The sequence below is a fragment of the Diabrotica undecimpunctata genome, chromosome 8 (genome assembly GCF_040954645.1).
Source record: "Diabrotica undecimpunctata isolate CICGRU chromosome 8, icDiaUnde3, whole genome shotgun sequence".
Taxonomy (NCBI): Eukaryota; Metazoa; Arthropoda; class Insecta; order Coleoptera; family Chrysomelidae; genus Diabrotica; species Diabrotica undecimpunctata.
The window spans coordinates 100717501-100731130 of record NC_092810.1 but is presented as its reverse complement, the minus strand read 5'-3'; the positions used below and the strand labels follow the sequence as shown (position 1 = coordinate 100731130).

Below are 13630 nucleotides of genomic sequence, written 5' to 3'. Positions count from 1 at the left end.
CTAGAGAATTTAATAAAAATATATTTATGTGAGGGCATTTTTAATAAATTAGCATATAATAATTGTAAAAAGTTGTATTTTAGTAATTTTAATGTTGTAAATAGATTTAAGTGAGCCATGTGCTTAGGCAACCAACTATACAGTGGATTGACAGATAGAAATTAATCATAATACGAATATAAGTGGGGTTATAATAATAATGTTGGTTTGAGGTGTTTAATTTATATATATTTGATGATTTAAATGTTTATTCTGATCTGAAAAGCCTAAATGTCAACAAAATTATCAATGGAACATTAACGAATTCTTCAGAGTGCAGAGTGTGACCATTGTTTACAGTCGAACATTCTCGAAATAATGATTATGGCGGTGGATCGAACAGATATTTTTTTCGAGAACATCTATATAGAAGTGATAGAACAAATTGGAACATGATTTCTTACCAGATGGTTCTGGAAGATTGAAAAGATATAAATACCCGTGATTTGGATTCAAGATGGCAGTTTTTGGAAGTTTTTAGTCAGAAGTCAAGCAGTTTATTATGAAAGTTAGTTAGAGTCAGTGAATCAAGTACAAATAGTTCAATAGTTTAATATAGTGAGTTAAATGAAGATTAAAAATTATGCATATATTTAATGCACATTTATAATTATACACAAATAATTATTGAAGATTAAAAAGGTATATTGGAAGAAATTAAATTATATTATGGTTGGAGATTAGTATAAATCAACTTATAATAATTGGATATTGGTATATTGAAAAGAAGAATAAATATAAATGCTGTTTGCTGGTTTGGTTGGTGGTGTATAAATGCTGGTGAAGAAAACTATATCTTAAATTGGTAGAAGCTGATAATTGGAAAAAGAAATTTCACAAAAACAGGAAACGTACTTCGGTTAGTACGAAGACTTTCAGTGGTGATTAGAATATATATAGTGGAAAACAGTTCATTTAGGCATTCAGTGAAAGAAAGGTACAAAATTTTGTTAATATAATTTAGTTAATGTCATAACAATTTCAATTTAGAAGATAGTTTGTTTAAATTTAACATTGTCTATAGAATTTAATTAGTTTTATAAGAACATCAATTTAAAGATAGTTTATTTTAAATTTACATTGGCTAGGTTAGATATATATGTGTGTTTCATAATAGTTATAATAAAGATAATTTAAAAAAGTACTTACAAGCTAATTCTTTGAGAACCGCGATAAAAACCCTATATTATTAAAAATACTCATTGCTCATCATTCAAACAAAAAACCACATCATAACAATATATATATATATATATATATATATATATATATATATATATATATATATATATATATATATATATATATATTACTTATTACGCACTCCACTTTCGCAAAGAGGAAATACTCAGTTTTATATAATTCGTAAAAGTATCATAAGTATGTGGTTTATTAAACTGATAAATCTTAAATCGCTGCATTTGATGGATCCACTTTTCTTTGATAATGTTATAAACAGTGACTCCAACCAATCATCAGTGATTATTCCTTCGTTGTAAATGTTCTTAAGAAAGTGATTAATGGTAATGCTTTTCTCATCCAAAATTTTAAATAGCCTATAGTGTATTTTTATGTATGAGAGAGTAATAAAACAATAAATTATGTATGCAAATCCCTAAACTGTTGATACGGGTGACTCAATGAAAAACAGATATTTGTCAACAAGTTTACAGAAGTATATAGGAAAACAATTTTAAATTGAGTATGACCACCAGGTATAAAGGTTGGAGCAGAATAGAATACAATAGTTGTGAGGATTACTAATCCCTAAATAAGGTTGCCAGTGTCGGAGTGATGGAGGTTAACAGGTACTAATGAATTTGCAAGAAATGTAAGATGTTTATTTTATTGGTTATATATAACCAATAAAAGTTTAATAAGTACCTACCTATTTGCAAAATAAAGTTTAATTCTTTAGATAAAATAAAACGTTTTATTTCATCTATTTGCAAAATAAAGTTTAATTTTTTGCCTATTTGCAAAATAAAGTTTAATTCTTTAGATAAAATAAAACGTTTTATTTTATCTGAAATGAGTGCATTCCACGAAGTAAGGGTTTCAACAATCAAACATTTAATTCTTTAATTCCAGGAATCTACGACAGTAATTGACTAGATAATTACCTTCTAAACTTATTCCACAGAAAATGTGATAGTGGGTTTTTCCATTTTGTATATAGGAAGGTCCAAGTGGCGTATTCAAAATTCTTAACAGTTCACTAAAAGTAGGTACTTCAGTTGCAAGGTGCAGTTTATTGTGTATACTAGTGTTATGGAAAATTTGGAAGTGCCGTGTAACCGCCGAAAAATTGGTCCTATAACAGTTAATGAAAAAACATTAATATATAATTGTTTTAAATCATTTACAGACAAACGTTTATGTGAAAGTGTTGATGAGACCGTTGAGTTAGTTAGCAGTACACTTGGTGTTGGGAAATCTACGATTTACAGAGCTATTAAAGAAGAGAAATGTGGTAGTTTTCAAATGCCACGTAATGCTCCAGGGAAACCAAAATTTCAAATAGAATATCATTTTAAAGAAGGACTTCGACGGAAAGTGCATGAATTCTTCTTTAGACAAGAATTTCCAACATTGGATAAAGTTCTTATCTCAGTTCGAGATGATAAGGATTACCCAGAAATGAGTCGAAGTACGTTATGGAAACTTTTAAAAGAAATAGGCTTCCGCTGGAAAAAGAATCCCAGAAAGTCTATTTTATTAGAAAGAAGCGATATTGTCATATGGAGAAGACATTTTCTAAGAACCATAAAGGAAATGAGAAACCAAAAAAGAAAAATATTTTATCTTGATGAAACATGGATCAACGAGGGTCATACACCAAATAAATTTTGGCAGGATGAAACTGTTACAAGTCAAAGGCACGCTTTTGTAAATAACTTATCTACTGGTTTAAACCCACCATCAGGAAAGGGACGCAGGCTGATAATAGTACACATTGGCAGTTCAGACGGTTTTGTTGAAGGTGGTTTATTAACTTTTGAATCAACTTGTACCGGTGACTACCATGAAGACATGAACGCTGATGTCTTTCAAGAATGGTTCGAACAAATGATAGATCTTCTTCCTAAGAACTGTGTAATAGTAATGGATAATGCAAGTTATCACTCCAGACTTATAGAAGGACTGCCCACAACCAAGTGGTTAAAATAAAAATTGCAGAATTGGCTGAGTTCAAAAAATATTACGTACCATCCCGGATCTATAAGAAAGGAACTTTATTCGTTGTGTGCCCTTCATAAAGAAAAATTTAAAAAATACGAAATTGATGAAATTGCCAAAAATCGTGGAATGACAGTACTTAGATCCCCACCATATCATTGTGAATTAAACCCGATTGAACTGGTATGGGCACAGATAAAGAGTGAAGTTTCAAGAAAAAATACCACTTTTAAAATTCATGATGTTTTTGGAGGCCTTAAATAATGTAAAACCTGAAAACTAGGAAAAGGCAGTAAATCACACTATTAAAGAAGAGGAAAAAATGTGGAAGCTGGACAATATTACTGATAAAATGATCGAGCCAGTTATTATAAATCTTGGTTCTGAAAGTTCATCTTCTGAATCGGATTTGGATTTGTAACAAGTAGCTGTAAGTTTTATCTGTACATAAATTGACGGGCCAAGATTCTTTGGCTTGCTTTATTTTTGTTTTTATTAGTTTATTTATTCCGCGTTATTTGTTAATATTTCCATTTTTATGTTTCCATTGAACTTTCGTCAGGTCTCTTCCAATTTTTGTCAATATTATAGGTGTTTTCAAAGACTCCGTCACATCCTCTAAAATCGAGTTTTATATGTTCAAACATTCGTTGGTGATTTCTATTTACATAGAAGTAGGTTTCTATTTACATGCTGTGATTAGTGTGCACGTGTTTGGACGTTTCTAAGGGGTCGAGATATATTTAACTAGGCTTAGTTGTCTTTGTTAGTTTCTTAAATTAAATTTATATTTTAGAGCATAGTAAGTTTCTTTCTGTCAGAAGGGCTCCTGACCCATTTTAACCTTTGTGTCTATACCCAGGTACCTGGGTATCCTTGGTAATTGTTTTGTCTGAATCATTGACGATAGTATAAATATTTTTATTCGAGCTTCTAGTTATTCCTAAAATTATTTAGAACGAAGAGATTTCTAATAAAAACCGAAGAAAAAAATGCATATAATATATTAAAATTACCTGTCAAAGTTTTTACACCATTACGTCCACACCCGTGGCACCCGAGTAACACTAATGTTTAGTAAATTATGAAGCTCTGTCTAGTTTTTTTTATAATAAAAGTGATATGGAAACGTAAAATAAAAGTTACATTTTAAACACATTATCCACACTTACTTTTATTTACTGAGTGTTTGTTACATAGTGGACGATTACAAACATTACGTGATTTTCGTGTCTTTCTTAGCCGCTTTTTCGCTAAAGACATACAAATGTAGCAGTTTCCAACAATTTTAAGGCGTCCAGTTGAATCTCGAAGTGTTAATGACTCTGCAGTATTACTTGAATCTGTAAGTAGAGGTTTTCGTAACATACACTCAATTCCTGACATTGATGAAAAATTTCGGTATACATTTGGTACTTTAGATCTAGCAGAAATTGCAGGCATCACTAGTTGTTTCCCTAAGTCTTGTAGAAAAATTCTACGCTTACTGGTTTCAGTAGAACTCTGTGGATTATTCTCTGTATAAATTATATAGGTTGCTAGGCAAGCTACGTCTAGGATATTGTAAAATAAGGCTACTGGCCAACGCAAAGTTCTGCGTTTAGTGAAATAATGAGAAACCATTTTGTCTATGCCTCCTTTAGTTGTATTATAGAACTGAATTATTTCAGGTTTATTTTTTGGGCCACTTACATTATCGTTGTCATGCATTGTTGACAGCAAGATAACGCTTTTTTTGTTTTTTGGTACATATGAACAAATAGTAACACGATCTGCACTGAATCCGTGTAATGACGATTCAGGCTCACGCTCTGGCAAAGGCAGCATTTCTTGTGGAATATATGGTTTGTTTCTTTTCAAAGTACCAACTAATGATAAATTCCAAGACAACAGGAGACGGACTAGTGGAAGAGATGTGAAAAAATTATCCATTGTTATGTTTCGTCCAGAATTTTTGTATCGGTAACACAAATCTTTTACTACGCGTTCACCTTGATTAGTTTCACGTCCAGTCAAATTTTTTCCAGTATAAATTTGTCCAGTAAGAGGATACGAATTATTGGCGTCACAAACCCACCAAACCTTGATGCCATACTTGGCAGGTTTTGCTGGCATATATTGCGTGAAACGTGTCCTACCTCTAAAAGGAAATAACTGTTCATCCACAGTAAGAGAATCTGACGGTACATAGTTACGACGTAAATTATCATGGAGAAGATGGAATATATCTGTAATAGCTGCAGCTTTATCATTTTGCAAACGTTCTGCACGAGTTTTGTCATTGTCAAACCGTAAGAATCTGCTGATGCTCCAAAAGCGATTTATGCCCATACTTGCTCGGTACAAAGGATGAGAGTCTGTTTTCCATAAATCTTTCGAGTGCTCTGAATTTGAATGCCGTACTCCTGCTGTAATAAGAATATCTAAGTATGTATCAAATTCTTCTGTTGTGAGTGACTTCCAAACATTTCGAGGTTTGTCGGGGTTTTCAACATTATACTTTTCACAAACGCTATTAGCTTTTCAATTGGTTTCGCGTATAATTATGTCACACATTACGTCACTGAAAACACATTTGAATGTATCTCTAATCGAAAGAGTTTTAGTAGAACGTACTGGGCCCGTTTTTTCACGCAAAAGGTTACGTTTCAGTGTTCGACTTGCAGTAAACGGTTTTCGTTGCCAAATCGTTTTATCTTTTGCAACCAGAACATCACTTTGGGAAGAACTTTCTTGAAAATCGTCAAAATCTTCATCACCACTATCGTCGCCGTCGGTATCGATTTCAATCTTATTATTGATATCAGTAAAAACGTCCTCTACGTCAGAAGCTTCATCTTCATCCGGTTTGCTTTGTGAAACATAGTCCTCATCTGATTTCTGGTTTTCGATATTTTTGTCTACTTCCTCATCTATATCGTCTATAAATTGTTGCAAGTACTTCTGTTGCTTTTCATACGTCATTCTAAAATTGAATGATCTATGTATAAAACATTGTAAAAATAAACAGTAATAACTTACCTTCTAAATTTGCTAGCACTAACTTCTCTTCTTGCCATTATTACAAGTAATTACAACATAAAACACGCATATAGTCACGAAAATATTAACAACTTGTAAGCACAGTTAAATAAACACTGATAGCAAACAAAGAAAAATCCCAATTGTCTGTTATTTTCGGAATGTACAAGCGAAGTTTACCGAAACAATGCCGGGTACCTGGGTAGCACGGGTATAGACTCCCGTATCAGGTACTTGGGTATTGACATAACGGTTAACATATATAAGAATATCTATCATAAACTTACTAAAAGTCAAAAATACCAACGGACAAAAAAGTTTTTATTTGCTTTGGCGTAGTGCAACTCTATAAATAACAATGCGATGAGACGCTACTACCATACTGACGATTAAAATTATCGATACATTTGACTCGTAACCGTGACATACGTATGGCTGGTATGCAACTAAATGTAACAGATCCGTGATAAAAGCATATAATATGTTAATCTTACTAACTTTCACTAAAACACTACAACACTACAACGTATATTCAGCATTAGTACCAGACCGATCAATGGCATTAAACTCTTAAATTAGTTTGGGAATTAACCGTTAATAAAAATGTGAAATAACTTACTTGATGTTTAGAATTTCAGATAAAAAATCTTGGTATCAAATACAAATTTTTAATTGGTGAACTTTAAATTATAAGCTAAGTGAAACTATCAGTGTTTGTTGTTTGCTAAAGTTAAGCTCTCTGCTACAACTGTAACAAAGTTTTAGTTAATTTACGCCGCGAACTTTTGTTGAAATTATGTACTGAATCTGCTAACATGATTTAAATAGCAGCTTTGTATCTATATCTATAACGGTGTTATAACCATGTCAACCTAAATATTGTATTTTTGAAATTTCATATATTTATATCTGTTTAACATTTAAATTCTACAAACAAGTCTTAAAATAATAACTACTATAGTTTGTATGAAAAAGCTGCAATTATAACTAAAAATCGTTTATATTTGATATTTCGACTTTCACCTCGACCATTATCCTCAAAATATAAATTAAACAAACTATCTCATTTTGTTACTTAGAAATAGCAATATTTTTTCATATTATCAATTTATACATAAGTTATACATTTTATAGTCGAGAGCTTTAAAATTATTTTTAGTAATTGTGTGGCAAGTATCCTTAACTGTTCTTACTGGAGAGTACTTGTATTTATACAGAGTTGGCCACTCAAAAGCCTCTATCTTGATATTTCAATCATCTTTGGCTCGACAATCCTCTGTGGATCCTGGTCCGCTCTTAGATTCGTTGCCATTCTGTTGGGTTCCTCGCAACGTGTTGCCATCTTCTAATCTCAAGTATCCCGAAGTCGGTCTCATTCCTTCTTCATATAGGTATTCCTGTCGTTAGCGTTTTAGCAATCATATTGTCAGGCATTCGTATTATGTGTCCAGTCCAACTAATTAGCGTGTTTTAATCAACGTTGCGACATCTGGTTCATTAAAGAGTTGGTATAATTCGAAATTATATCTTTTACGCAACTGCCCGATCGTTTATAGCACCAACTATTTTGCGGAGTATCTTATGCTTAAATATCCCCAGAAGTCTTTTATTCTTCTGCGTTACAGTCTATGTTTCCATCTCATATGTGAGGATTGGCTTAATAATTTTAGTTTTTCTTTAAATATTTCTTGAGTGGAATTGTTTTTGAATTCCATGATGTGCTATATTTGTGAGGTTTCTTCTTCTTAAAGTGCCTTCTCCTCAATGGAGGTTGGCTACTACAATTTTAAAATCTTCTCTATCTTCAGCTGTTCTTATTAGCTGTTCAAAATTTAGCCCTGTCCATCGTTGGATGTTTCTGAGCCACGATAGTCTTTTCCTTCCTAGGCCTCTCTTTCTCTCGATTTTTCCTTTCACTATAAGTTGGGCATATTGGTACTTATTATTATTGGTACAGGTTGTACAATTGTAAGGTTTATTCGTCTTAATTTCTTCGTTTGTGTTGTTGGTAGTAGTCACTAGCGAGTTAAGGTGTGTGAAGCTGTCAACACGTTTAAAGCTCATTTGCTGTAGGATCTTTAGTAACCAATATGTACTTGATTTTGTCTTCGTTGATGATTAAACCAACCTGTTTCGACGCTGTTTCCAATTCTAGCAAATATTGCTTAACTTCTTGCTTGCTACGCCCTATTATGTCGATGTAATAAGCATATGTTAAGATTTATATCGATCTATTGAAAAAAGTACCGCCGTCTCTAATTCGTGTGTCTCGGACAGCCTTTTTTAAAGCAATGTTAAATAAGAGGCAAGGCAGGGCATTCCCTTATCTGAGTCCATCCTTCATCTTAAAGAATCGAGAATTTTCTCCCTGTATTCGAACGCTGGCTTTTACGATAGACATTGTCATTCTCATTAATCCGATAAGCTTTTCTGGTATACCAAACCCTTGATTGGTATAGTACTGTTCTTTTGACATTGTCGTATGCGGCCTTAAACTCGACGAATAGGTGATGAATTTCAATATTTTTGTTATCTGTTGCTTAGAGAAGAAAATGAATTAACTAGCCCCCAACGGTAGAGGAGGTCCAAAGGGTAATCCACATACAAAAAAGCCATAAAGCACCGGGAATAGATATAATACCGGCAGAACTACTCAAGCAAGGAGAAAGGAATTTGACACAACAGATATACCGGCTAATACAAGAGATATGGATAAAAGAAGAAATCCCCAACAATGAAAGAAAAGTATAATCTGCCCTATACATAAAAAAGGAGACAAACTGTTGTGTAAGAATTATAGAGGCATCTCTTTACTTTGTTCGAGATACAAAATACTCACAAACATCATTAATCGAAGACTCCTACCTCTCACGGAAAAAGTCATCGGATAATATCAAGAAGGGTTTGGGCAAAATAGATCTACCATTGACCAACGATTTACAGTTAAACAAATACTAGCCAAAACATGGAAATATGACATGCACTTTTACGATCTCCTTGTACATTTTAAACAAGCCTATGATTCAATTGATAGAACAATTCTACCTAATATATTGGAAGAATTTGGCATACCATCAAAATTAATACGACTAGTGCACATGACAATTACAGAAACAGAAGTACAGGTATGTATTCAGGGACAGATCACTGATGCGTTTACGATAACGCAAGGACTGAAACAAACGCTCTTTAATCTTGTTCTTGAATATGTAATTAGACGTTTGACGGTGGGCGGAAATAACATACTTACAAATAAATCTACCCAATTATCAGCATACGCAGATGATATAAACATAATGATCAGAACAGTGAATGCAGCGGAAGAAACCTACGTTGAGTTGGAACAGAGTGCAAAAGCAGTAGGGCTAGCAATAAATACAAATAAAACAAAACTACCCATACAAACCATATTAAATAGACTGGCGTAATAACACTTTATTGACGATATAGAACATGTGAATAAATTCACATACCTAGGAATGGATCTGGTCGCAAGCAATGAAAAAGAACCGGATATAAATAGAAGGCTTATGCTGGCAAATAAAGCCTATTTCGCGATGGGTTACATATTTAAATCGCAAGACGTACACCGGAAAACAAAACTACGGGTCTATAAAACAATAATCAGGCCCATAGTAAGTTATGGTTATGAAACATGAGTGGTGACACAGAAATCTGCCAATGCATTAGATGTGTTTGAAAGAAAAATATTACGTAGGATACTGGGCCCAATAAGTGAAAACAACAATTGGCGAATTAGGTATAATAGAGAAATATACAAGCAATATAGCGAACCAACTCTAGCACAATACACTATGCAGAGATTACGGTGGGCAGGACACGTGGTCGCATGCATGGGAATAGAATCCCCAGAAAATTACTAAATGCAAGAATGCAGGGAAAAAGACCTGTTGAAAGACCTACAAAGAGATGGGAAGACGAAGTCGATGAGGATGCCAGGAATTGCCTGGGAACGCGTTCGTGAAAAAGATCAGCGGTAAATCAAAATGATTGGAGAAGTCTGTTGAAGAAGGCCAAGGCTCGATTTGGGCTGTAGTACCATTAGATGGATGGATGGTTTGGTTTACACTAATATTTTTGATGCCTTCTCGTTTAATACGTTTCTACATTTTGTCCACAATTACTCCACATTTTCTACCGTTTCCAGACTCTCTCAATCTTTATCCATTTTTCTTTTATACTCTCTCGCAACGGTTTAAATACGCAGATTATCAACATTAATCCTGTCTTATTTTATACATTTATCCTTCTTTAGGTTTGATATTCTACCTCTGATTTTTGCCATTACAAGAAAGTGGTCACTATCTATGTTTGGACCTCGGTAGCCTCTGACATCCATGAGGTCGGAACAATGTCTTGCGAGAGATAAGCACTACAAGAAGAATTCTTCTTTTTGTAGTGCCTATCCGTTTCGGATATTGGTGGCCATCATCGCAATCTGTATTTTGCAAACAGCTGCTCTAAAAAAAAATTGTAATTGTTGTGTCAAACCACGCACGTAGATTTTCCAGCCAGGAAATCCTTCGCCTTCCGGATCCTCGTTTTTCTTTCAATTTTATATTTATAAACTACTAGCTGACCCGGCGAACTTTGTTTTGCCTTAATGGCAATAAATAAGCAGATTGTGTTTTTTTTTTATTGGAAAAAATATAAAAAAAAATTAAATAACTACATTAATCATTCATTATTATTTCTGTATTTTAGTACAAAGGTTGCTCTTCACTTAAGTACCTTGTGATACACGACATTTTTTGTTTTATTATCAGGCGCAAAAACAAACAACGCAGATGGTCTTCCGACCCGTGAACATGCCACGTATAATTGACCATGGGAAAAACATGAATGTTCTAGATTTAAACCACAAACTTTTAGGGATTGGTCTTGTGATTTGTTGATGGTCATGGCAAATGCAAGATGTATCGGAAATTGAAGTCTTTTAAATTCAAACGGCATATCGGTTGGGATCATCGGGATCCTCGGAATGAGAACTTCCTCACCTTTGAATTTTCCTATCATTATCGTAGCGTAAATTACATTGTTCATCAATTTACTAACCACCAAACGCGTACCGTTACACAGTTTTGGTTTACAACCTTTAGGCGTAAATTGTGCGGTGGTAAGCCAGGCACGTCCAAAGAGTTTAAAAATTCAATTGGATATTTGGTGGCTTCATCTTCATTTGTGACGCAGTCAATAGATTTAAAAGAATGCATTGTTCCAATGATCTTATTTTGAATTATGTAGTTCAGGTCATCTACATCTTTATTCTTAGCCGCTAAAATTGCTCGATCACTCAACCATTCATTATTTTTGGAAATACATTGTTGATAAGTTCGTCTTTTGATGAGACAAAATTACAGAAATTATTTGGAAATGATATTAATCCGCTCGATTCATCGACAGGTACTTGACCATTACCGATAGTCAGCAATTGCTCCGAGAAATCTTCAGCAGATGTATCATTAAGCAATGTAACTCTCATGTTTGTTGTCAGCTGCAGTTTCTTCACATAGCGCCATAGATTTGACGATTTGAGGCAAGCGTTTATTTCATCGGCAACCGTAGATCTTGGAATTACTGGCAGTATTTGGCGGAAATCGCCAGACAGTAAAATCATTGCTCCTCCAAAACATCTCGAGTCATTGCGTAAATCTTTTAATGTTCGGTTAAGTGCTTCTAATGCACGTTTATGCGCCATTGTGCATTCGTCCCAGATGATGATTTTCGATGCCGCTAAAACTTTGGCCATTGCTGAGTGTATTGCAATATTACACGTTGGTTCTTCAATAGTTTGAAGATTTAACGGTAATTTGAATGCTGAATGAGCCGTACGGCATCCTTCTAACAATGTGGCTGCTATTCCAGAAGAAGCAACTGCAACCGCTATGTTGGATCTCGCCCGAACAGTTGCTAAAACTAATGACATAAGGAATGTCTTGCCAGTTCCACTAGGGCATCTAGGAAATATAAACCACCATTTTCATCAGCGATTGCCTTCATTAAAGTAGCATAAACTTCCTTTTGTTGGTAATTTAACAGGGGTACATTCCTTTGAACTACTGAATCTAATTCCTGGTGATCATATTCACGTTCCCGTTCCAATTCTCGAATAAATGCGTCATTCATTTCACGATTTGGCGCTGGCATTCCTAACCTGATTAATAAATTACCGCACATGAGGTAACACATATCTTCGATCAAGAGTAAAGCACGATTATGTATCTCCTCATTCATCTCAATATCGTGATTTCTGGAACTGACACGACTTTGATGTAAAATATCTTCTGACATGCTATCCTTGTATTTGTGCCACAGGTTACATGGGTTTGATGGAAAACATGTCGAAATTATGATAGCGAATAATGTGCGTATCTGACCTGAAGATGCAGCGATAATGGCTTCAGCGATTGTCGTATCCCAATGGGTATAGTTTTCTAATAAGTTCAATTCTTCACATGCAGCACGATATGTTGGGAATATTACACCATTAACAGTTCGTAGTTCGTCTCAAATGAAGTTGGCCCACGCACATTTACCAGCAACAACCGCAAATAGAAACATTCATCATTCTTTGGATGAACTGTATACATACGACCAAGAGCATCAGTAGAACGCACATCTGGATACCCAGGAACCGCATCACCTTGCTTCCGTCTTTGAAAATTCTTGGATGAAGCATTCCAAATATAATAACGTGGCATCTCCGAGTAAAGCAAAGTTCGTGCAAACTGTTCGCTTTGGCAGATTGCAAAAAAACTGGCCAATGTAGTTGCTGGAGGTGTTTTAGCACGTTGCGTAGCATTCGAAGCCGTGAAATATACTCGTTGACCATTCTCCAGATGCACCGCCAAATGTATAACAGTAGGATGACGTTCGTGAATTGGAAATGCGAATATACGCCAAATCGCTTCATTACAGTACACATAACGACCAACTTGATAGCGTGAAATTTCATCGTTGGTATTTGAGGATTGCAATCCAAACCTATCCATTTTGGATTACAGGTAAAAGTAATAAAGAGATCTGGCCGGCCGTAATGACGAACATATGTCATTGCATCTTGTGCATATTCATGCATATGACGTGGGCTACCAATGTACGTCGCCGGCAGAATAGTTAATCGACCAATATTAGCTGCATTTCCTTCAGTACTAACTGCATCACGTAAATGGATGTACTCCTCAGAACGCAGTTTGGCTTGGTTCAACCTAATAAATGTTAAACGTTCCGTTTCTATTTTTACATACATGTCAACGCAATACTGCTGAAACAATCAACGAAACCGCAGCAAATAGTTGTCAGCATTTTGACGAATCATCAAACGATATGCATAATAATTCATTGAGCTAACTTTCTTTGTAGTTTCTTC

The 13630-nt window shown here is 34.4% G+C and overlaps 1 protein-coding gene across 1 annotated transcript; it reads right to left on the bottom strand.

The window, feature by feature from the left end:
- Nucleotides 1–12740: 12740 nt before the first annotated feature.
- On the bottom strand, nucleotides 12741–13253 carry LOC140449025 (uncharacterized). The gene has a single exon (XM_072542167.1). The coding sequence runs from the start codon at nucleotides 13251–13253 to the stop codon at nucleotides 12741–12743; it is 513 nt and encodes a 170-aa protein (XP_072398268.1).
- Between the last annotated feature and the right edge of the window lie 377 nt (nucleotides 13254–13630).

What these genes read in the sequence shown, in the direction of transcription:
- LOC140449025 (XM_072542167.1), bottom strand. Translation starts at nt 13,253, where the DNA reads ATGGATAGGTTTGGATTGCAATCCTCAAATACCAACGATGAAATTTCA.